Genomic DNA, 26,355 nt, shown 5'->3' with positions numbered 1-26,355 from the left:
AAATGATATGAACATCATAAAACCCAAACAAAACAAAATGATATGAACATCATAAAACCCAAACAAAACAAAATGATGACAGAAAACACATTTTTTTTCCTCTTTACACCTCGACTGTTCAGGCAAGGCTCCAGGGAGAAATGGCTTCTGCTGATTGCTTTCCAAAAATGAAACTAAAATCTTATTACTCCTTGGGGCCTATCCACTAAGAGACCGATATTCAACGCTACTTAGCCTGATAAGTGGTGGGCGAAATATGGGCGTTCTGGGAGGGAGCTACTTATTTGACCATTTTAGCCAGATAAGAAATGATATTCAAACTTAGCTGGTTAAATTAACCGGATAAGTTAGACCTGCTCAATAGCAGGTCTAAGGTTAGCCGGATAAGCTTATCTGGCTAATTAACGATTTATTTGAGGATATTCAGCAGCATTCCCGTGCTGCTGAATATCACCTGTAAGTTAGCTGGATACATTTTATCCAGCTAAATTAATGAAACATTTAGGGGGGTGAATTCTAAAAGCATTGTTCGCACTAAAGGGCCCGCACACGTGAGTATCTGAGCTGCGAGTGAGCAACGCGTATTTTAAAAGCCACAAATTACGCACATATATGCGCATGCTCGAGCAAAAAACTAAAGGAAAGATGGTATATAAAACTCCTAAATAAATAATTAAATAAATAGTATTGCAGGCCCATACTGTGCTGACTTAAATTGCCCTGCAGCAAGTTCATTTATAAAATACACATAAATGGGGATAGCATAGGTTTGAAACTAGTGAACACCATCACCAATTATCAAGAATTGCACATCCTCCTGAAATGCAGATTACTGAAACTCTGATCTTAGTTCTGGTGGGTTTTCAGCATCTATTTTTATTTTCAACACAGTAAGGAATGCACTCCTGCTTGTGGTTCCCATCAGGCATTCTCTTTAAAATGTCATGTACTACAAATAGTACAAAAGTAAAATTTCTGGTCTCTTTCATTTAAATTCATCTCTGAGCATGGTTACTTATTTTCCTAAAGTAACTCACATGGTTGATTTGTCCATTAATTTACCTCCAACGTGCATATATGGGCACATTTGGGCAGATTTTTATTTTCCTTAGACGTATATCTTTCCATGTTTCCTTCCCTGTGTTTTTCTCATTGTAGTAAATCCCCTTGCTTTTCTTTCACCTGCTACTCTCACCTTCCCTTTTCTCCCCATCCCAGTTTCTAACTTATTCATGGTTTTGAATGTGCATAGATATATTTGAACATATTGGGGATATTTAACATAGTGGGGATATTTTGTAATAGCCCTTACTGGCCCAGTGGCAACAGAAAAGAAATGCATCCAGCATGCATGCTCTCACAGGCTCTGCAATAACCCTGCCCCTTGCATGGGTTTCCTTGATTACAGGAAGCTCATGAAGGAGGAGGCGGCAGGGCCACTGCAGGATCTTCAATCGCACAGAGGCTATCGTCCCATGCTGAATTTCTTTCATATCGGTGGCTTTGACGTCAGCTGAAGATCCCCCATGGTGACAGACCAGCTAGTGCTTCATATGCCTTCAGTTTGGGCAGGCCTGTGGAGCCCATGGAATGGCCTTAATCCAAAGTTGGAGAGCCATGGCCCATCCTTGGCTGTGCCCCAGCCTCTGGATCTTTATTGACAGAGTCTGGGGCATCCCCGCCGGCACTTTTCTTTCTCCTCCAGTGCTTTTCTTTGGCTGGAAGAGCCTTGGCTCTCCGCCAGGCAGCTGCTTCATTTTCTCCAACGCTGGGCTCCTCATTGGCTTATGGGCCCGAGCTCCCCCACCGGTTCTTCTTTTTGTCTGGGTCCCTTTCTATCCCAATAGGTGATGCCAATGGTGCCTTGGGCAACCACCCAGCTCGCTCTACCTAAAAGCTGTCACTGCTCAAAACCCTTCTTCACATGAGCTCATTCAGTCCTCTTTTATACCTCTCCCTGAACCTCTATTTTTTATTTACATTGACATGTATATGTCAGAAGACATATAAGGAGAGGTTGAAGGATCTTAATATGTACACCCAGGAAGAAAGGTGGTGCCGGGTAAATATGATAAAGACCTTCAGATACCTGAAAGATTATAATGATGCACAAACTTCAAACTTTTTCCGTTGGAAAGGAAACTGTAGAACTAGGGGTTACAATATGAAACTCCAGAGGGGACAACTCAGAACCAACATCAGGAAATATTTCTCCATAGAGAGGGTGGCAGATGCTTGGAATGCCCTTCTGGAGGAGGTGGTGAAGAAGAAAACAGTCAACAAATTCAAAATGAATTCAAAAGCGCATGGGATAAACATTGTGGACCCCTAAAGGCCAGACAGACAGTGAAAATGAAGAACATAAGAACATAAGAAAATGCCATACTGGGTCAGACCAAGGGTCCATCAAGCCCAGCATCCTGTGCATGGGAGTAACTTGCATGGAGTGGCAGTTACTACCCTTAACAGAAGGCATGGAGATTATTACCCTCAATCAATATCCTTGATGCTTTCGACGCAACTGCAATATTGCTTCCCACTTTGATGGTGGGGGGAGGGAGGGGAACTGGATACAGACAACAACAAACCTGGGCTCTGACTTTTACAGTCTGGGGTACTGACATGTAGACGTAAGAGAAAAAGCACAGGACGGTTTCTATGGTCAAATCCCAAAGCAAAGAACGTCAAGCAGCACTGTATGAATTATCAAGAAGGCTTCTTACCCAGTAAAAATGTTGCTAGCAATAATTTATGGGTTTGACAGTTGCTTCGTTTTGATTGATTGTAAATATTAGTACCCTTATCCCTTACCCTTACCCTATCCCCTTTGGGGATAGGGAAATACATACAGTACTTGAATGTAATCCGCTTTGAAGTGCTGAAAAAAATTGTGAAACGCGTATAAACATCTAAATAAATAAATAAATACATGCTTGGGGGTAACGGCACAGAGTGGCAAGTTACTACTCTTGAGAGAAACATGGGCGTATCCTGCATGGAGCTCCAGAAGCTTGTTGGGCAGACTGGATGGGCCATCTGGTCCTTCTCTGCTGTCATTACTATGTTACCATGTATAAGAGGCGGTAGCTGGAATTCTATAGAACAAATTGAATACCGCATCAAGGGAAGGATCATTTTCAGACTGGCCACTGCAAATTCCCCTTCCCCTCTGCAAGTATAATTATGTGTGTTATTTCACAGGGCGGGTACTTTTACCTGGGTGGGGTGGGGAAGGGTGGAGCCAGCAAGCAACGCGCAGGAGTTTCATTTCGAAGTCCTCTCGCATGCTTTATAGTAAGCATGTGTGGGAGAAACATTTTTGTTTTGGTTCCTTTATTTCCTTTTTTAATTTGGGTTTTGATTCATTTAATGTTTATTTCAACTTGGTTCGTAAAGCAAATCAAAATGAACATTAAATAATACAAAAAAAAAAAAGAATCAAAATGAGATCTCCTTAGGTCCCTGCTACTGCCTCAAGAGAGATGGAGCCTCTTTGCTCCCCCCCCGCACCACCACTTTCCCACTTTAGAAGTGAGCCAGAGCCAAGCTGGGCTCCTCTGCCCCCCCCCCCTATAACCAGAGCTGGGGGCTTTCCTTGCCCCCAGTAACCCCTTCCATGGGGCATTCGGCAGAGACGGATTTAGGAGTTTGCCACCCCTAGGCGCTGTTGCGCCCCTCCATAAGGTCAGACAACAGTGAGCAGGAGGTGTAAGGCAGAGCCCCACAGTTTGCGGCAAAACTGGAAAAATCTGAAGCACACTGGCAAACATTTCCATCTTTCATATTATAAAAATGAAGTCATTTCCAAAAAGTAATGTCCAAAAATGAAGTAATTTCCATGTTTGTGTCTGTATAATTTATGTATTTTTATTGGGTTCTTAGGTATCAGTACAGGAAGGAGATCTCAGGGACGGGCAGAAGAGAAGGGGAGGGTGAGAGGCGCATGGATGGGGAGAAGAAAGGAGGAGGTCTAGGAATGGGCGAGGAGAAGGTGAAAGGATTAGGGATAGGAGAGAGGAGTGTGAGAAGGAAAGAGGGCTGAGGATGGGGGGAGGAGTATGAGAAGGAATGAGGACTGAGGATGGGGCAGGAGAGATAGAAAGGACTAGGGATGGGGAGTATGGGTTATGGGGAAGGTAGAGGAAAGGGGGGAAATCAGGAATTTGAGATGGGAGGAAATGAGGGAGATGGATGGAGGTTCTGGGATGGGTAAAGGGAGTAGGAAATGTTTGAGGGTGGGTTCCAGGATCTCAAAAGAAGGGAATGAAGGGAGGTTCCAGGATCTGGGGGATAGAGTCTGAGATCAAGGGAGTGAGAACCTCAATTGCAATGGGTGGGAGAGGGGAACGATAGGGAGGAAGGTATCCCTGCTCCCCCTTATAACTCCTCTCTAACCTCTCAAACTGGCACACACACACCAGCATCAATCACTTCTCTCCACACAGAAACACTGCCTCCTTCCCCCCATCTGATCCACTCTCATTCCTCAGCCTCTGTGCTCATCCCCAATGATCCCCATTCAGCCCCTCCTAATCTTATCAAAATGATCCCCCTTGGCTCTCTGTGCGCCAGGTTCGCCCCCTCCCATTTCTTCTCAGCATGCTGTCTGGGAAGGGAGGGGGCTGGATCAGGATGCAGAGGGCTGTTCTCTGCTGAGTGAGATTCAGCACAGCAGGAAGGCACTAAATCTTCAGCCAGACTACTGCCTCCCCCCCCCCCCCCCCCTCCAGATTTTTGGTGCCTACTGACAAATCCAGACCTGGCATTCAGTGATGAAAGGGGCAGGAGCAATCTCCAGCCACTCCTGCCCCAGGGCTCCCAATGCCCAATGGCTTCAGTTGGCCCTGAGACCAGCACAAATATTTTACAGCCATAAAACAAAATGGTGCTAGTCTCAGGGCTATCTAGTGCCATTTTGTTGTGCAGCCATATGTTTGTAAGGCTGTACTAAAAAATGGCAGAGCCCTCAGGCTGACACCATTGTGCATCAAAAGCTGACAGGATACTGCAATCACGACTGCCCCTTTCTACACTGAAGACCCCATGGAAAGATTGTGGGGGGGCAGGAAGTCCCTATTTCAAATCTGGGGGGGAGGGAGCTTGGGGAGGCTCTTTGTTTTGGTTAATGAATGAAAAGTATCTGAAAATTTTGGAATATTTTCAAATAAGTTCATTTTTGGCTTGTTCCTTTCATTACGAATAAAAAATTGACTTTTTAGCCAGATGTATATCCCTTATTTATGGTGCCAACTTTACACTTGCTACAAAGCCCTGGCTGGGCCCTGAATTTTCAAAGGAAAACTCCTCAGGAAGATACTCTGAAAATTCAGGTCACATTGAATGCCAGTAGTTGAATTCAGGTATCCATTTCTCTACACCTCTCTAGGCTTCTTGATACCTTCAGAACAAATCACCATTGTCTTTTCTTCACATACACCTCCTTGCCTCAGGTCCCACACAGGCTACCCATTATTCTCCACCTCATTCCAATCTCACCCAGCGTCAGTTTCCTCCTTATCCTATACCTGTGCCACTGTTAGACTTTCCCCATAGACAGTGTTCCCATGGCTCTGTCTCGTGTGCTACTTCTGCTATTGAGATGTAAGCAGATATCTGGCAGGAGAAGTGGGAAGCAGATAAAAAAAAAAAAGACAAAAGTAAAAAAAAAATATATACATTGTACAAGAAAGCACTCTTAAGTGTCCCTTTTCTTTTACAGAGCCTGCTTGAGGGAAATGCTTTAAGTCCATACATTAGTAATAACACTATTAAATAAGATCTATTGTCAACAGTCTTATGAGTTGTAGAAGGTTATTCATTTATTTATTTTATTTATAAACGTTTTTATACCGTTGTATAGCACAGGCCGTCACAACGGTTCACAAACATAAAAAAATAAAATCGTCATTAGCAAAAGAAAATAAAAGTACAATAATAACAATAATAATGAAATGAACAATAAAAAAGTTATAATAATAAAGGAAGAGAATATAGAAATTATTAATAACCAGCCTTAAAATTCCTAAAGATAAGGTAAGATAATAAAATATAAACATTAATAATCAAAAATTAATTATAATAAATAAATCATAAAATTATAAATAGCATGGAATAAAATAATACCATTAAAACAGAAATAAAACAGGATAATGTAAATGATCATAAAACTTTCACTGTTAACAGGTACATTCTTTATACGCCTGCTCAAAGAGCCAAGTTTTTAGCTGTTAATGGCAACGTAAATGTGGAATCAAATAAAAATACATTTCCACCTTCATAATGTTGTGTACTACCGAGCCAACATGGAAAGAGAAATGCTCTTATCTTTTCCATGTGTAAGTTGTAGAGGTGCATTATAATCAGGTAGCAGGAGGAGGCTACGTATACTTCAGAATACGCCAATCAAAATAGCAGTATTTTATTTTTTATTTTTGCTCAGGTTGCTTTTATCTGTTATTTATAGTCACAGACATTCCCAGTAGTTAAGAAAAAATAAAAAAATAGGCAAAACTCTATATCAGTCAGTTTATACTGAAGTGAAGTTGATACATGATATGTCATTGAGCACACTGCAGTAAAACAAAATGACTTACTTCATGCTATGTTAAAAGGATACATAATATCCTGAAAATAATTTTGATTTGACTGTATAGTTATGTTGCTATTGCCTTCCACATTGCAATGTGCAAGACCCCTTTGCCTAATTTAAGTAAATCCATACCCTCAAAGAAGGACTTGTACAATCCAGTGTAGTCCTCTGATTTCATGAAACGTTCTCTGCCAGTAGGGGGATGTACTCTCTGTGGAGAGTTGGGATTCCAGAATAATTTGAAAACTCTGGGAGAGATTCAGCACAACCTCTTAACCCCATCTTTTGAGCAGGACCCTCTTGCTAGCTGCAACCTTAAACATCAGAGATGACACTGGGGGAGACTGTGTGTGGTCCAGTGGATCAGTCTCCCCAGTATCTTGGTCCATACATCCGAGGGATCTGTGAGTAGATTCTGTCTGGGAAATGGCATCTCTGATCAGCCTTTTATCGTACTCCAGTGGGAGTAAAAGTGACAAACCCCATATTTTGGGATGGTAGCCAGACAGTAACACACTGCTGGGCTTAATCACATGGGCTGGGCATCATTCGAACCTTTTCTGTCCTAAACCAAAAATCTGCCCTGTGTCCTTGGACCCACAGGCCAAAGCTGGAAATATCACTTTTGGGAAGTCTGGCCTCTTCCTCTAGCACAGAGGCTTAGGGAAAGCCAAGAACTTATCTGTTCACCATAGACAGGCATACGGACTGTTAATAGACTGTCTCTCAGATCCAGTCGGTCTCAGAAGTTGATATATTCACTGCTTGTCATCTTGGAAAAGAGGCAAGCAGGACACAGATTGGTTTTCAAATAATAAATTTACTGTTTCTTAAAAAAACAGAATCCAGGCCAAAACAGCAAAAATCATCGTGATACAATGAAAACCCCAAGTGCCACAAACTCTCCATCTCCAACCTCTGAGTCATTGCCTTACCCCCTCCTCCAGTGATGGAAAAACAGGGAAAATCTCTTCTTCCAATAAATAGGTAGGAAGGTGGTTGAAAAAGGAATGTCCCTCCAAACGTCAGAAAAAACAGTCTTCTCCAAAACAATTCTTACTTCTTCTCCTTCTTGGCAACTACAATCCCTACTTTCACTGGACGCAGGGCAAAATAACACCCAGACAACTGCAGAGTCCATCTTGACCGGCAGCAGGGCCAACAACACTCAACTCTGTCCCCTCAGGTCGGGAGAGAGGGAGGGTCTCTCCCAAGCTGGGAACAAGTCAAAACCAAAACCAGCTCTCTCAAAATTCAAAACCCTTTCCTCTCAAACTGGCCAGGTCTGTAAAGACACTGGCAAGCAAAGCAAAGTCCAACCCCCTGTGGAACAGGCTATGCGGCCTGAATTGAAGGAACCTCCAAACAACTTCCCTTCTTCCAAAACCAAAAAGCTACAACCAACCCATACATTGCATGTCCTCAACCCAGATTATATAGGGGGGTGCTTGACCAATTCAGCACTGTGGGTGGGGAATAATCTTAGGGATGGTCATAGAAAATGCAAATCCCTATTTAAAAATGGAAAAAAGGAAAGACGTTTTAATAAGGGAGTGAAGCAAGCCTTACATATATCTCCATGACCTGCTATGGAATGCATCCTGAACACTGGCTACTTATAAATTATAGCCTGAGGCAACAGTAGTTTTCTTTTAAGAGCTCTGCTTTCTAAGAGTCTGATTCACTAAACTTTTTTTTCCACACTCATAGTCTAAATCAGGTTCTTAGAGGCTGATGTATTAAGACCCACAATTTTTTCGGAAAAGGCTTTACATGAAAAATAGCACAAAGCATCCTGAAATGTGCAAAAATACTAACATTTCAGTTTTGTGTTCTTTTTCACACAAAGCCCACTCTTGTGAAAAAATTTCTCAGTGATGTAGAGATATCTGAGCTGCTGACATGGGAACATGGTGCTCACAGCGTTAAAGGGGCCATACTGCCCATGTGAAACCTCTTGTGTATCATAAATTCATGGAGGTCCATATGGGAGCAACCAAACCCCGAGCTCTTCACAGGCCACGTGAAAAGGAGCTCAAGAGTCAGTTGACGCCATCTTGAAAGCTGGTGTCATTAGCATCTGCAGCTAACTTTCTCAAAATGGGCCTCTAACCTGTGTGAGCTAGAAATTGAGACTCAGAGAATGTCTTTGGAAAATACTGCAGATTCTTTCTAGGTAGGGTACCTTCCATTACACCAGCAATTAGTAATGCAAAGGTATTGTAGAACATGAGATAACATATGGCATAAGCCCCCTTTCAGATTTGACTAAAGATACTATGATAAATGTCCTATTTTCAAATTGGTTTGCTAGAGACACACAAATAGAAGAGAAAATTTCCAAGAACTAAAGACGAGTTTATTGTTTCCCCACAGAAATAAGTAAAGCAGGATATGCGTTTTACTTAAATGGCTTTTAAAAAAAAAGATTTAATTTTGTCATGGCACAATGCCATTTAATGCATTTATCAATGTAATTAGTCTTTTAAAAAAGTGCCATAATTTTTTTCTTAATCTGTTTTAACTGTGCAATAAAACCCTTCAGGAAAGTCTGCTGTACTGTGTTTTACAGCCCTCAAAGGATGCAGATGATTCATTCAGTGGTTTTCACGTGTTATACAGCCCTGAATAATTTTGCTTTCTCCCTCTTTATCGAATACAAATAGCTGCTTCTTATACACAAATACAGATGTGTATTCAAACATGTATTCTAAGCAACTTCTCAACCAGGTTATGGTCCAAGTATGGAAACTAGCAGGAAAAAAATGAAAAGCAAACATATATTAAAAATATTTGAATTATTTCAACCAAATAAGATGACATTCTGTATCAGAGGTTTCTGAAAGATGGTGATTCAGAATCTGAAATCAGATATTCCATTCTGCAAAACTAAGGGGTAGATTCTGCAAAACTAAGGGGTAGATTTTCAAACTATGCGGAGCCGCGCGTATCCACTAAAATCCTGGATCGGCGCGTGCAAGGCTATCAATTCTGTATAGCCGGCGTGCGCCGAGCCGCGCAGCCTACCCCCGTTCCCTCCAAGGCCGCTCCGAAATCGGAGCGGCCTCGAAGGGAACTTCCTTTTGCCCTCCCCTCAGCTTCCCCTCCCTTCCCCTACCTAACCCACCCACCCGGCCCTGTCTAAGCCCCCCCCTTACCTTTGTCGGGGGATTTACGCCTCCTGGAGGGAGGCGTAAATCCCCGCGCGTCAGCGGGCCTCCTGCGCGCCGGGATGCGACCTGGGGGCGGGTCCGGAGGGCGCGGCCACGCCCCCGGGCCGCCCCGAGCCGTAACCACGCCTCCGGGCCCGCCCCCGAAACGCTTCCGGCACGCCCCCTAAACGCCGCGCGGTTCGGGCCCGCCCCCCGACACACCCCCGACACGCCCCCCTCGGAGAACCCCGGGACTTACGCGAGTCCCGGGGTCTGCGCGCGCCGGTGAGCCTATGTAAAATAGGCTCACCGGCGCACAGGGCCCTGCTCGCCTAAATCCGCCCGGATTTGGGCGGATTTAGGCGAGCAGGGCTCTTAAAATCCGCCCCTAAGAGTATATAAAAAATCAGGGTGAATTTTGAATTAGCTTTAAATGTAACCTGGTTAGAGATAAATTAATTGACTTGAAACACCCCCCCCCCCCATCTCAAATTATAGCAAAGGAGAAAAATAAGTCAGAAGAATGCTAGGAGTGTATAAACCAATTTCTCTGTTCCTTTCTTGCACTTTACTCCAAAGATGGTAAGCAAGGAAATCTATTATATACATATATGGATTGGTATGTAGCAGATACCATTTTTATTTTCCTAATACAGAACATAAGAACATATGAAATTGTAATGCTGGGTCAGGCCAAGGGTCCATCAAGCCCAGCTTCCTGTTTCCAACAGAGGCCAAACCAGGCCACAGGAATCTGGCAAGTACCCAAATACCAAGAAGATCCCATGCTACTGATGCAATTAATAGCAGTGGCTATTACCTAAGTAAAATTCATTAATAGCAGTTAATGGACTTCTCCTCCAAGAACTTATCCAAACCTTTTTTAAACCCAGTTACACTAACTGCTGTAACCACATCCTCTGGCAATGAATTCCAGAGCTTAACTATGTGCTGAGAGAAAAAGAATTTTCTTTGATTTGTTTTAAATGAGCTACTTGCTAACTTCATGGCGTGCCCCCTGGACCTTCTATTATCTGAGAGAGTAAATAACCGATTTACATTAACTTGTTCATGTCCTTTCATTATTTTGTAAACTTCTATCATACCTCACGTCAGTCGTCTCTTCTCCAAACTAAATAACCCTAACTTCTTTAGCCTTTCCTCATAGGACAGTCGTTCCATGCCCCTTATCATTTTGGTCACCCTTCTCTGCACTTTCTCCAGGGCAGCTATATCCTTTTTGAGATGACCAGAATTGTACACAGTATTCAAGGTGTGCTCTCACCATGGAGCAATACAGAGGCGTTATGACAGCCTCCATTTTATTAGCCATTCCCTTCCTAATAATTCCTAACATTCTGTTTGCTTTTTTGATCGCCACAGCACACTGAGCTGACGATTTCAATGTATTATCCACTATGATGCCTAGATCTTTCCTGGGTAGTAGCTCCTAAGATAGAACCTAACATTGTGTAACTACAGCCTTAGCTGTCCTCTGAGTTTTCTGTTAGCTTAAGTTTTAATGCCTCCATGGAGCTTACTATTTTTGGATAGAAGTTTTTTCCACCTCCGTAATCCTTTTATATTTTTATGATGATTTATTTGAGTTCTGAGCACCCAATAACTAGGGACTCAGTTACTTTCTGTTTAGAACAATAAAAGGGAGAGGTCCCTTCACTGAGGAGGAACCTGCAGATCTTCAGTATGCAAAAGAGGGTTGACTTACAGCCATCCAGAGGAGAAAAAAGGAGAGAGGGGAGAAAGGAGTTGGAATGTACTCCCTTAGGACACAGGGCCATCTACTAAAGATTTGGGAGAAGTAACTGCAGTATCGCTCTAATACGAAAAAGAGAGAAGGATAACTTGTGCCATTCAGGTACATGTGTGGAGACCAAGAAGTGTAAGAAAACTACATAGAGATGTAGGAGATGAATGGTATTGTATTGGAAGACTCAACCAGCCACGTTCACCTCAGGAATTACAAAATTGGACTGTTGGTAAATCAATTAACTAATATCTTATGAGTACCAAAAAGTCCAACATTAATATACTCAATTATCAACAAACCTATAATAGATATTGATGATCTTCATAATAGGCTTCATCGTATAGTTTTCAAGTATAACTTTAGAACTCAGCCTTATATCTAATCATCGGTCACTGAATGTTCATTTTTTAAAATGTTTTAAATTTTTTGAAATTGAGCCACTGCCCCATTGATGTGAAATAAACTGTAGTTTGTACATATGCTCTTTGTGCGCAAAAATACCAATTCATGAAATCGTGGGAAAACTTCCTCTCATCTCAAATACACATAGCTTATAAGTCTTGTGTTATCTTGCACGTCTTGATAATAGAAGCCTTCAACTACGAAGCAACCATGCCCAACATCGGACCGTGTTTCGGATTAACGATTCTTTTTCAAGGGCTTAAATCATGTTGCAATATTCACTATTCAAATATGGCGTGATGGCGTTCCATTTCTGGTATCAGCCGAGGTCTATTATAGGTTCCTTGTATTGGAAGAAACATCTAACTTTTGGATCACAACTTTAATATTTTACCTAACTGGGAGGGAAGTAAAAACTTGCCTTAAACAAGTGGGATGAGAGAAACATCAGATTAAAGACTGAATTAATTGACTTTAACATCTAAACCTTAAGAGGTCACAAATGTACTTACGGCATTTGTACTATAAATGAGTGAACTGAACTGCTGTAAAGAATAGTGTCATCATTTGCATCATTTATCGGTAAAAGTATTGTTGGAAACCAAAGTCAACTTCCAGTGTGCTTTTTGCTGCAAAGTAACTTTAGTGCTTATCAGTGCTGTACACAAGAACTCTAAACTGGGAATGAAGTGTAGGAATGTGAGGGGCCTTGAAAATTATCTCCTCCCGCTACCCCTGCTCAGGGAACCCAGAAGTTCAGGACATTTTAACATTATATGAGAAGCTTACCACCTGAAACTGCAATTTAAGATATGGTCTCTGGTACCACTAGCAGGGTATAACCAGCACAGAGGTTACACAAGTTCTCTATATGCTAAAGTGAATTATGGCTATACCTCCTATTTAGAAGCAGAATGCTGGAACAACAAACATATTTGTCATCTTTGCTGACATCTACAATTGCACAATAAATCATAAAAAAAAGCAAAAAAAAAGAATCAAATGATTACCAGTTATTAAATATCCTTGCATGAGATATACTAGAAGACTCATGAATTTTGATTTACCCTCGGATCAGCTTGCACTCAGTAAATATCAACACAAGAACATAAGAATTACCATACAGGGTTCATCTAGCCCACCGTCCTGTCTCCAACAGTGGCCAAGCCAGGTCACAAGTAGCTGGCAGGATCCCAAAGAATAGATCCAATCCTTCTCACTCATAAGCAGGGAAAAGCAGTGGTTTTCCCCAAGTCTACTTGGCTAATAATGGTTTATGGACATTTTCTCCAGGAACTCGTCCAATGCCTTTTTAAACTCAGGTATGCTATATTTTTTTTACCAAAACAGTGTAGCTGGTAGCAAATTCCACAGTTTAATTGTGCGCTCTGTAAAAAGAAAATACTTTCTCCAATTTGTATTACCTATTAGCTTCATTAGTCCCCCAGTCTTAGTATTATTTGAAAGAGTAAGTATTAAGTAATAGGGATGTGAATCGTTTTTTGACAATTTAAAATATCGTCCGATATATTTTAAATCGTCAAAAAATCGTTAGGGCCACGATACAATACCAATTCCCCCGATTTATCGTTAAAAAATCGTAAATCGGGGGAGGGCAGGAAAACCGGCATACTAAAACCCCCTAAAAACCCACCCCCGACCCTTTAAATTAAATCCCCCCCCCCCCCGAACCCCCCCCCCCCCCAAATGCTTTAAATTACCTGGGGATCCGGCGGTGGTCCAGAACGGCGGCGGTCCGGAATGGCCCCCTCAATAGAATCGTGTTGTCTTCAGCCGGCGCCATTTTTCAAAATGGCCACCGCAATATGGTGGCGGCCATAGACAAAAATGATTCGACGCAGGAGGTCGTTCCGGACCCCCGCTGGACTTTTGGCAAGTCTTGTGGGGGTCAGGAGGCCCCCCCAAGCTGGCCAAAATTTTCCTGGGAGTCCAGCGGGGTTCCGGGAGCGATTTCTTGCCGCGAATCGTTTTCGTACGGAAAATGGCGCCGGCAGGAGATCGACTGCAGGAGGTCGTTCAGCGGCGGTCCGGAACCCCCGCTGAACGACCTCCTGCAGTCGATCTCCTGCCGGCGCCATTTTCCGTATGAAAACGATTTGAGGCAAGAAATCGCTCCCGGAACCCCGCTGGACTCCCAGGAAAATTTTGGCCAGCTTGGGGGGGCCTCCTGACCCCCACAAGACTTGCCAAAAGTCCAGCGGGGGTCTGGAACGACCTCCTGCGTCGAATCGTTTTTGTCTATGGCCGCCGCCATTTTGCGGCGGCCATTTTGAAAAATGGCGCCGGCTGAAGACAACACGATTCTATTGAGGGGGCCGTTCCGGACCGCCGCCGTTCTAGACCACCGCCGGATCCCCAGGTAATTTAAAGCATTTGGGGGGGGGGTTCGGGAGGGTGGGGGATTTAATTTAAAGGGTCGGGGTGGGTTTTAGGGGGTTTTAGTGTGCCGGCTCACGATTTTAATGATTTTTCACGATAGTTTACACACCCAAACGGCAACAATACGATTCCCTCCCCCTCCCAGCCGAAATCGATCGTTAAGACTATCGAGGACACGATTCACATCTCTATTAAGTAACCATTCTCTGTTTACCCCTTCCACTCCACTCGCGCTTTTATAATCCTGTATCATATTCTGTCAACCATCTCTTCTCCGGGATGAAGAGGCTAATCCTGTTTAACCTCACCTCACAAGGGAGCCGTTCCATCCCTTTTATCATTTTGGTTGCCCTCTCTGCATCTTTTCCAGTTCAGCTGAATACTTTTTTTGAGACAGGACGATCAGAACTGCACACAGTATACAGGGTGTGGTTGCACCATGGATTGCTAGAGAAGCAGTATGATATCCTCTATTTATTTTCCATCCCTTTCCTAATAATACCTAACATTCTATTTGCTTTTTTGACAGCTGCCTTGCATTTGGGCTGAAATATTGTCAACGTCAGACTATAGAGGTAGTAGAAGGGATTCAAATTGCATTACTTTTGATCATGTCTTGTCTTGTGTGACCAGATAGACCAGCATTTCCCAAAACCATGTGCCATGGTTGCGGGGCAGTTGTGCCGTGAAAAAAAAAAAAAGCCATATAAGAAGGAGTTGAGGTGCAGCTGCAGTCTTCATTTTCTTTCCCTCTTGGCCTGCAGGATTTCCTCCCACCAGCCGGGTTGAGGTGTGATGGTGGGGGGTGGGGGGGGGGAGCAGTGCTTACCTGTTGCTGCTGCTTGTCCCTCTACTGGCTCTCCTCTGTAATTGAAAATGCATGGAGCCCTGTAGTCTTGCGAGATCTGCTGGCCCCTGTAGTTCTGGGTTTAGAGAGGGAGCACTGGATGGCCAGCGCCATCTTTAAAAATGGTGCGGGCCATCCAGTGCTCCTACCATGTGACGGGGCTGACCAATGGCACGGATACCCTGTCACATGGTAAGGGCAAAGGGCCATCGGCGCCATTTTGATTAGTGGCAGCCGACGGCCCGGGAGCAGGAGATCGCTCCCGGGACCCCCACTGGACTACCAGGTACCTGTAAAATGTTTTTTGGGGGGTCGGGAGGGTGGGGGAAGCAAAGGGATTAGTTTTAAAGGATCGGGGTGGGTTTAAGGGTTATTTTTGTGTGTCGTTTTTCTCGCCCTCCCCCAAAACGATAAGAGAACCCCCACGAACAATATCAGGGGGTTTTCCTATCGTTTCGGGGAGCCCCCGATTTCTGACGATTTTGAAAATATCGACGATATTTTCAATCGTCCGAAGCCCGATTCACATCCCTATTGGATATTCTTTAAATGTTGCTAAGATTCTGACTGGATATGTTCCTGTTTTTTTCCCCTCTGTCAGGCCAATGCATTATAGTGCGCTTAGCCTAGCACACAGCTTAGCGTGTGGTTGGACACATGTTTTGGACGTACTAGAATAACTCCCAATGCAGTAATGGGATTAGCACGTCCAGAACGCGCATTGAAACAAGCGCGTAGCTAATAGCACTCATCACATATAAAAGCTATTACCCCCGATGTAGAAAATCCCCTGGCTCTGAACACATACTCGTTAACACAGCAAACTTAGGGCTGGATTTACCAATATCGCATGGTTAACGCATGGCTAATGCATGCGTTAGTAAAAGGGGCGTTTCCATGCAAATGAAGATCTTTCCGCATAGCTGCGAAGTTTTCGCGATCTGCGATGTTTTTGCGAATTGCAAATACGTTTTCGCGATTCGCGCTGCAATAGCACCTTGCAAAAAGAAAACACTGCGATTCGCGCTGTTTTCGCAGTCAGTGAAAAAAAAATAAATACCGCGTACCGTGATAATGTCACATGTATAAAAGGTCACTTCCTGCCCCTCCTCCTTTGAGGGTTTGGAAGGAGGTTTGTAGTGGAGATAGGTTTGTGGCTTAGGAGGTGTTGGTGGTTTAGATATATTGATTACTGAGTGCGGAGATGTGTCTTCTGTGTTTTCATCTGTTTCCCTTAACCTTTGTTGTTTCTCATATCTGTTGGAGTGAAAGGTGGTTTGTTACTTGTTTGTCCTTATCTGTGTGGAGGAGGAGGAGGAGTGTGGTGGTGGTGGTGAGGAGGAGGAGGAGTGTGGTGGTGGTAGTGGTGGTGAGGAGGAGGAGTGTGGTGGTGGTGGTGAAAAGGAGTGTTGTGGAGGATGGAGCGTGACAGGAGTGGGAGGAGAGGACAGAAGAGGGGAGATGAGAGTAGAGGGAGGAGGAGGGAGAGGAGGAGGGAGGAAGAGGAACCTAGTGGTAGGGGTATGAGGAGTAGTAGCAGGGACAGGGCTAGTGGGAGAGCTAGGCAGGAGGGAAGTGATAGGAGGGTGGGGGTGGGGGAAAGGGTGAGGCAGGAAAGAATGGTGGAAGGAGGTAGGGTTAGGCAGCCAGGCCAGAGGGGAAGGGAGCTGGAAGCGCAGGGTGAGGTGGGGGGGGGGGGGGGGGGGGGAGGAAGGGAGTGGGGATTCAGGTGGGTCGGAGAGTGAGAGTAGGGAGGAGACCCCTCCGGAAGTGGCACCCCAATCAGGCAGCCAGGCAAGGGTGAGGCAGCGTGCTATCCGCTTCAGCCCGGAGGACAACGATTGGCTCATTGAAGGTGTCCTCCACCATTACGCCCATCTGTTTGGCAGCCTCTCAGTGAAGACCTCTAAGGCAGCCAAGGCACAGCTATGGGCCAGCATTGCAGAGGTCATCAGGCATCAGATTGGGATCCAGCGCACCAGGGAGCAAGTGGCCCACCGTTATCGGGACATCAAGGCCCAGCTGAAGGGCAAGATAGCAGAGAGGAATGAGTACCTGCACGAGACTGGAGGAAGGGCCCCTTGCCCAATAAGGTTCAGTGACATGGAGAGGCGCCTAATGCAGCGGCTGGGACCAGACGTGTTTGAGGGGTTGGATCCATGCCTTGACACATCCTACCTCGAAGATGGTAAGTTGGCCTGTACCCCCCACCAAGTCCTTAGCTGTCCTGTTCAAGGTTCATACACAATGCTTAGAAATGTGTGTTTAAGTTCCCCATAGTCCTCTCCTGACCAGTCTTGACCTTCCCCCCATCCTCCAGGCCACAGACTGAGACTAGCAGTGTGAGGTGTAACCCAAATGCTTAGAACTGTTTTGTGTTTAAGTTCCCCATGTCCTCTCCTGACCAGTCTTGCCCCCCCCCCCCTTCCACTCCCCAGGCCACAGGCCATTAGGTACAGAGAAACAACATAACTTTATAAGCAGCATGACATGTTGTTCAATGAAAATGTGTCCCTGTGTCATGCTACTGGAATGCAACAAAATGCTGTGGTACTGATGCTGTCTATCCTTTTTTCCCCCTTTTTCCACAGAGCACTCTGGTCACAGGCAGGAGAGTCCAGGAGACAGGTGGGAAGGCCCAGGCACCAGTCGTGATCCACCTGGGACAAGGCGGTCACCAGTGTTCACCAGGCCCTTCTATATGGATGCCATGACGCAGTGGTCAGATGACGAGGAGGAAGAGGTGGGCCCCATGACAGCACCCGAGGGCAGCCCCCTCAACTTGTCAGCTGCCCTTGGCAGTCTGGAGTGGGAGGGCTCCACCACTGCTCCGCAGGCAAGCAGACCACTCAGTCTGGAAATAGGTCCTCCCATGACGCTCACCCAGCTAACCCCAGTAATGTCACCACACAGCCCTGCACTTGTGGCACCAATACCACATCCACATCCACCAGCACCAGAACCCCCACCACCAGCACTAGAACCAGCAATACCAGCCCCACCCTTCCTACCGCCCCAGGACCCTATGACTGGCACACAGGCAGAGCAAGTGCGGATGGAACTGCACGGCATAAGGAGATCCCTAACACGGCTAAACCGCCTCCTCCAGCTCCACACGGCAGCATCCACCAGCATGACTACAGCGATTGGCACACTTAACACCTTAATGCTACAAATCCTGCAGCAGATGCCGGACCAGCAGTCAACTTCCTCAACAACATCTACACCCCAAAGCAGTCCCTCAGGGTCCCGAGGTATCAGGGGACGTCCCCCCAAGACGATGCCACCTTCCACAGGACCTGCACAACGTGGCAAAGGGCTCTGAGGGGAATACAAGAAAGCCTAAACTGGCCAGGTCAGAATCTCATAACCACCACCGGGATGGCCATCCCGCAGAGTTGCATGCCGTCGAGATGGATGTAACAGCATCATCGCCTGCTCCACGCAGAGTTGCCGTGCCGTTGAGATGGAAGTAACAGCATCATCGCCTGTTCCACACAGAGTTGCTGTGCCATCGAGATGGAAGTAACAGCATCATCATCGCCTGCTCCACGCAGAGTTGCCGTGCCGTCGAGATGGAAGTAACAGCATCATCGCCTGTTCCACACAGAGTTGCTGTGCCATCGAGATGGAAGTAACAGCATCATCGCCTGCTCCACGCAGAGTTGCTGTGCCGTCGAGATGGAAGTAACAGCATCATCGCCTGCTCCACGCAGAGTTGCCGTGCCGTCAAGATGGAAGAAGATGCATGATCCAAAGCAGATGAGGCACCACCTCCCGCCCTCCTGGTCAGCTGGGCCATCTGCATCCGCTGCGCCACTCTGCTGTGTGCCATCTGCATCCACTGCGCCACTCTGCTGTGTGCTGTGGGGTACCTTCAGTTCTCAAGGGCTGAAAAATCTGGCTGTGTGCTGTGGGGTGCCTTCTGTGCTCCAGGGCTCCAACTGCCACTTGGGATGTCTTGTCCTGGGCCTCCTCCTGCTGCCATGCTGCTGCTGTCTCGTCCTGGTCCTTCACCGCTGTTGTCTCGTCCTGGGCCTCCTCCTGCTGCCATGCTGCTGCTGTCTCGTCCTGGTTCTTCACTGCTGTTGCCACACCCTTGATGTATTCCCCTGGTACCTACATGCTGAACTGTAGGCTACCTTGTCTGCTGCCTGGACTTTCACTCTGCTGGCGGGCCTCTCAGGTTCTCCCCTTTCAGTGCACTCTTTCAACATGAACCGCCTGGGGCCCGGACTTTCACTCTGCTGGTGGGCCTCTCAGCCTCTCCCCTTTCAGTGCACTCTTTCAACATAGACCGCCTGGGCCCTATGCCTGTCTACACATTGTATACTGTCCAGCAGTAATCTTTGTATTGCAGTATCTGAGCTATTGGGGTGCCACTTCCTGTTTCTCTGTTCCTAGCTAATCATGCTTTGCCAGTACAGATAACACCCACTACCTGCATATTTGTGTACAGTATACTCTTTATGTGGGAGTTACATCCAACGATATGTGATGTTGCACAGAATTAGCCCATTTGGGAGCAATTAGTTATCCAGTAGGGATGTGAATCGTTTTTGAATGATTAAAATTATCGTCAGATAATTTTAAAATCGTCCAAATCGTTAGAGTGCACGATACAATGCAAATGCCCCCGATTTATCGTCAGGGGCATTTGTATTGTATCGTTAAATAGGGCACGGGAATTATTTGGGGGAGGGCAGGAAAATCGGCACACCAAAACAACCCTAAAACCCACTCCGACCCTTTAAAACAAATCCTCCACCCTCCCGAACACCCCCAAAATGTTTTAAATTACCTGGGGTCCAGTGGGGGGTCCCGGCGCGATCTCCCACTCTCTGGCCAAGGCTGCGTTAAAAGAAATGGCGCCGATGGCCCTTTGCCCTTATCAAGTGACAGGGCAAAGGTAGCTCCGGCGCCATTTTGGTTCCTGGCTCCTGACGTCACGCGTGCAGGAGATCGCTCCCGGACCCCCGCTAGACCCCCAGGGACTTTTGGCCAGCTTGGGGGGGCCTCCTGACCCCCACAAGACTTGCTAAAAGTCCAGCGGGGGTCCGGGAGCGACCTCCTGCATGCGGGCCGTATTGCCAATATTCAAAATGACGCCGGCGCTACCTTTGCCCTCACTATGTCATACGGGTGACGGTCGGGAGCCAGGAACCAAAATGGCGCCGGCGCTACCTTTGCCCTGTCACATGATAAGGGCAAAGGGCCACCGGCACCATTTCTTTTAACACAGCCGTGGCCAGAGAGTGGGAGATTGCGCCGGGACCCCCCACTGGACCCCAGGTAATTTAAAACATTTTGGGGGGGTTCGGGAGGATGGGGGATTTGTTTTAAAGGTTCGGGGTGGGTTTTAGGGTTGTTTTGGTGTGCCGGTTTTCCCGCCCTCCCCGATTTACGATTTTTAACGATTTAAAAAAAACAAAAAACAAAACACGACGATCAGATTTCCCTCCCCCCAGCCAAAATCGATCGTTAAGACGATCGATCACACGATTCACACCCCTATTATCCAGTACTTGCAGATAATGACTACCTATGAACGTCTAATGTATGGTTAAACTTCTGATCAAATAAATCACAATACTCTGCACAATGTTGTCAGGAATAAATATCCTGTTTTACCTACCACCTTTTGTGTCCTCTTTATGTTCCTATTGTGCCCTTGGTTTACACCCACCACACCTAGCATGCTGCATCACACCCCTTAGGTAGCACGTTGGACCAATGCAGAGCTTCCTAAATGCCCCCTGTCTGAGATTCAGTACAGCAACGTCTGCACCTGCCATTGACATACCTTACAGTTAGGTTCATGTACAAGGAGGGTGCTAAGGAGGACCCTGCAGTGTAAACATAATGTGAGTACATGACATGTTCCTCACAGTAGAAAAGGTACTGTCCCTCAGTACAATCAATGCACAGTCAGGGAGTGTTCTGATGTATGCATGTTGTTAAGATCTGTGAGGAAAGGGGAAGGGGTGGGCAGCGGTCTATTCTAATTGCAGTGCTCATTTCAGCCACTCTTGGTGGTGAGGATCTAAACACGTATTTCTTAGCAGTGTTCAGTATTACAGCTATCTCAGCCTGACAAACGCCACGTATGTGAGCCAAACCTATGCTAGGGTACAAACCGAGTTTCCTTCCTATATTGGTCTCTCACATGTGCTGGTAAACGGAAGATGCCTTCCACCAACTCTAGGTGACTGACAGGCAGATTACTAACTTCTGGTGCCATGCAGGACTTCCATTATAGTGGTGGATCATGTATATGCTCAATGTCCTGGTGCTATAGGCATACAATAGTGTGTAGCCATTCTCATCTGCACAAGCTAAGCATGTATCCTGTGCATACTGACATATCACTGTACATACACCACATGCCAGCTTGTACATGGATTCCTTGTGTGGCAGGGAAGGATTTCTATAGTTACTGTGTTAGCCTTAAGGTTGTGGGCCACTGAAAAGTGATGCATGGGAATGGTTATGAAGCTATCTACATGCCATTTATTAACACAGTTGCACAGACTGTCAGCGGACAGGTTACAAGGCTGTTGCTAGTCGTAAGGAGAGGTTAATATAATAATGCTAATGTGTCATACCCGTTTACATGGTGCAACCTGTGTAAGGAATGTTCAACAGGCCTTAAGAGTGTCTATCTGGTGTCCATGTGCACATACAAATGGTGACTGCTGGTGTGCAGTCAGTGTTAATTACCAGTATATTAATTGGATGGCCAGACTACACATAATGTTATGTTATCAGACACACAGCCATTCCTCCAGAAAAGGCCAAATGTTGCAAGATTTGGTCACCATCCGTTATGACACGCATCCCTCCGGTGGTGTCTCCCAGCTGTGGTGTGTGCATGCACCCTTTATAATGTGGGCCACGTCCAACATGTGAACACTGTCTGAAGGGCCACAATGTGTAGTACACAGTCCTACATTCTCTTCAAAAATATTACATCGCCAGACATTGATATACGAGCCACTATCCATGGTTAATGACATTGTTGATAGTGCATGTTGTTTGGAAATCAAGTACAGTCCACTGACAAGTATCTGTCTGTGTTGTTAAATATTAGGTATACATTAATTACTATTAACACAATAACATACAGTTACATGCTGCAGAACCCCAGTGGACTTTCCTCCCTACAGATCTGCTGTTCAAAAGGTTATAGGTAACGAATGTTGCTCACACATTATCAGCGGAATATTAGTGTTTGCACACACTGAATGACCTGTGACACCTTCACATAATATACCCACTTCACACTTGTTCTTCTACATACTCCATCTTGAAGCTCCTGTTCCTGCAAGACTTTCTTGAGGGACATCATGTGAATGGGATGCATACACTCCCAACTGAGGGATATGGATGCATCTATCTGAGTTGGAAGAAGATGTAGGGCCATATCTGGTCCATATTCCCTCTATTGTTGCACACAGCTCAGTTAGCACTGACTGGGATAACCACTGTCCTGCAGCTCCTGTGGAATACATAGTTGGGCAGCAAGCTAAAGGGGTCATGGCCACATATAGACTCTCACGCATTGCCATAGTCCCAACGTCTGAAGCTATATGTATCTCCGTGTGGCCCACACTTCTGTACTCCTTTATGAGTAGGTTTGTGCGGCCGTGGAGGACACAATCCTTGACAGATAGTCTGCCACTGTAATTGGTAGGGATGTGCAGAGGGACGCCATACGTTGCATTCATAATTCGTATTCATCGGGGGGCAGCTACATTGCATTCGGCAAGGGGGCCCCCCGATACGTTAATGCATTACTTTTTATTCGTTTCCCGGCTAAAATTAAATTAACTACAACCCCCTACCCTCCTGACCCTCCCAAGACTTACCAAAACTCCCTGGTGGTCCAGCGGGGGATCCAGGAGCCATCTCCTGCACTCACACCTTGGGCTGCCGGTTTCAAAATGGTACCGATAGCCTTTGACCTACCATGTCACAGGGGCTACCGGTGCCATTGGTCAGCCCCTGTCACATGGATGGCCGGTGCCATCTTGTGCTCCTTCCATGTCACAGGTGCTGACCAATGGCACCGGTAGCCCCTATGACATAGTAAGGGCAAAAGCTATTGGCGCCATTTTGATTACCCGGACCCACGGTGGACTTTTGGCAAGTCTTGTGGGGGTCATCAGGGTCCCTCAAGACTTGCCAAAAGTCCCTGGTGGTCCAGCGGGGGTCCAGGAGTGATCTCCTGCACTCAGGCCGTTGGCTGCCAGTAATCAAAATGGCGCTGATAGCCTTTGCCCTTACTATGTCACAGGGGCTACCGGTGCCATTGGTCAGCCCCTGTCACATGGTAGGAGCACAAGATGGTGCCAGCCATCCATGTGACAGGGGCTGACCAATGGCACCGGTAGCCCCTGTGACATGGTAGGTCAAAGGCTATCGGCACCATTTTGAAACCAGTATTATTGTCCCCATGACAGCACAGTGGGTTACATACTGCCATAGCAGTGTGGGAGAGCTAACTGTACATGCATCTCCTTTCCTTCACAACGATTTCTTTTAGCAGCATACAGCCGGCACAGCCATGTGCATGCAACAACATAGATGGCTCTCCTTTCGGCCAGCTGCAATGACCCAAGAGTTGTGTGGATGTGGGATGCTACAGTGATAAGGGACCTTCAGTTAAGTCTGTGTAGCGCCAGATGCTTTTTTTTCTCATGCACCCATTCATGAGGCATCAGGATGTTGTAAGGCTGGTATGTGTTCCCTGCTGTGTATTGAGGCTGTGCTGCCTAGGCCCTCACTGATACCACTTGCAGACTGAAGGGTCGTTAGAGTTGCTGCAAGATGCACATGACAATAATATTGAGGGGTCGCAAATAAGGAACGAGTGAAGTATGTAGGGTTCATTAGTCCTAATGGCCGTAAATGAAGCACCTATATGCATGTGACAGTGATGGCATTAGGGACTGACAGAGATAAGGCCCATTACAGGTACAAATGTTGTAAGGTGTTAGCAAATCTGGTGAGGCCTGTGAGTGTATTGTGTCTCACGAGGACAGGTGTGTATAGTACTTTCATCCTTGGTGGGATATCAGTATGTAACAAGTGCTTAATCCAATGCCACTGAATAAGTAACACACATAGAGCACCTCAGCAGTGCCTAGAGCCAGCCCTTAGGCACCCTGTTATGGGCTATACCCTCAGATTTAGAGCACCACCCCCAAATAGTTGTTGGGTGGACAGACTTAGCAAGTCATGCAAGTAGCAGACTCGAAAATAGGTCCTAACCCATCTGTGCCTGAACTGCCCTGCTGGGGCAAGATTCTGTCCCATGCCTTCCTTAAAAGTGGGTCTGTATAAGGTGGTGGTGAAGCTGGCTGCCACTGACTGTGTTCTCATGAAGTCGTGCACGCACACATGGGGGATCAGGTCTGAGATCAGGATCTATAGCCATAGTATTCCATGCTGAAGAGCCACATTATGGAAAACACAGCAAAGCAAGATTATCCTAGCAACTTTGGGGGGAGCATACAGTAACGCTCCCCCAGTCTTGTCCAAACATCGGAAGCGGCTCTTCAGAAGGCCGAAGGTACGTTTGATGACTGAGCGTGTGGCACGTAAGGCCTCATTATAGCCCATCTGTTGTGCCATGGCAGGCCGGAGGTTTGGGGTCATAAGCCAGGGCCTGCATCCATACTCTGAGTCTCCTGTAGCAATGACATAGGCAAGCCATTACAAATAATGATGTTTGTGTCAGATGGGTGTTTGTGCTCAGTACATGCAGTAGAACCGGATGGGATGAGGCAGGCCATTCTTGTTTCCTAATACCTTATTTGTGGGGCTCCATGCTTGCTTTGTCTTACAGTAGGTGTGCTGCTATTAGGAAGTATAGCATGTGAAGGGCCCCTAAACAGTGACATTTATGTCAGCAATTTGTATGTGGTAGATCCGTAAAATCACGGTCCTTAAAGATTATATACCTGTGTTCGGATCGTATGCATCATGCACTCTAGTCATTGTGTACAGACATATCTACTCAACCTGACCTTTTATGTAGGTACGCATTCCCAATAACATACATGGTGTAATCTGCCTGCCCCTGAATGTGCACAGCTGACTAGAAGTGATCATGAGAAGTATCATGAACATCATGACCTCAGGAAACCTGTGGAAGTGAGCTGCCCTTACATCACAGTTGTGGAATCACCTTTGGCAATGCCATTAACCATGGCTATACCTAATATGTGTAGGCTGTACACTAGTGAAGTGAAGTGAGCAAGCCATGCCACATACAGGCCATACTGTGGCTGGTGTGAACCTGGAGCTTGGCAGTCCATAGCAACTGGTTGGGTGCAAGAGCATTTCCACCACTTAAGGTTACACTACGAACCACTGAGGCCTGGTGTGATGGGGACATATCACTCCATCCGGACAGGCGTATACATCACATTTGTGTGCCATTACAGAGATAAACATTGCAAATATGGTAGATGTATGGAAACGTATTTCTTACCTACAAGCCAACCATCACCATACAGGCCAGCTTCAAATTTGCGAACCAGAGATGATTGCCTGAGTATGAAGGAATCGTGTGCTGATCCCGGAAACCTGGACATCACTGAGAGGATCCACATTCCAGCATCACACACCACTTGCACGTAGAGGGAGTGGAACTGCTTTCTGTTGCGGTAGGCTGCCTCCAGGCGACAGGGTGGAATGATGGCCACATGAGTGCAGTCAATAGCTCCAATGACATTCGGAAAGCGGGCAATGGCATAGAAACCATGCTTGAGGTCCATCAGGTCCTGTCTGTTGCGCAGGAAACCTATGTATCGAGGCATGTGGGCTATAACTGCTTCAATGACCTGGTCCAGACACTGTGAAAAGGTGCTCTGTGACATCCCACTTACAACAGCTTCTGTGGATTGGAAGGAGCCACTTGCTATGAAGTGCAGGACGGCCAAGAGTTTGGTGAGGACGGGGACAGCCCGGCTCTTTTGGGTTCAAGGGTCACGAGCACCTCGTATGTCTTAATATATTTGCAGGATGGCACGAGAGCTGAGGTGATACCTGGTGATCACAACGTCCTCTGGCATACCCAGCAATGAGGTTCGTGGAAGATCCACTGCCTGTATCTGCGGCGACGTCGACCCACGTCCTGGCGTCTGCGTTGGGCCTGCTCATCCATGGAGTGAGCCTGCCCCATACACTG

General features: G+C 46.2%; 1 protein-coding gene across 1 annotated transcript in view; it reads left to right on the top strand.

Moving 5' to 3' along the window:
* IQSEC3 (IQ motif and Sec7 domain 3) overlaps window positions 1–26,355 on the top strand; it is a 540,197-nt gene that overhangs the window by 301,261 nt on the left and 212,581 nt on the right. Inside the window, exons 3-4 of the mRNA XM_029597483.1 lie at window positions 17,048–17,346; window positions 17,750–18,412. Coding sequence (XP_029453343.1) covers window positions 17,048–17,346; window positions 17,750–18,412 — 962 coding nt within the window. The remainder of the gene's footprint in view (window positions 1–17,047; window positions 17,347–17,749; window positions 18,413–26,355) is intronic.

This window comes from Rhinatrema bivittatum, chromosome 4 (genome assembly GCF_901001135.1).
Source record: "Rhinatrema bivittatum chromosome 4, aRhiBiv1.1, whole genome shotgun sequence".
Classification (NCBI taxonomy): Eukaryota; Metazoa; Chordata; class Amphibia; order Gymnophiona; family Rhinatrematidae; genus Rhinatrema; species Rhinatrema bivittatum.
Note: the sequence above shows the minus strand (reverse complement) of the source record. Positions and strands in the feature narration are given on the sequence as shown.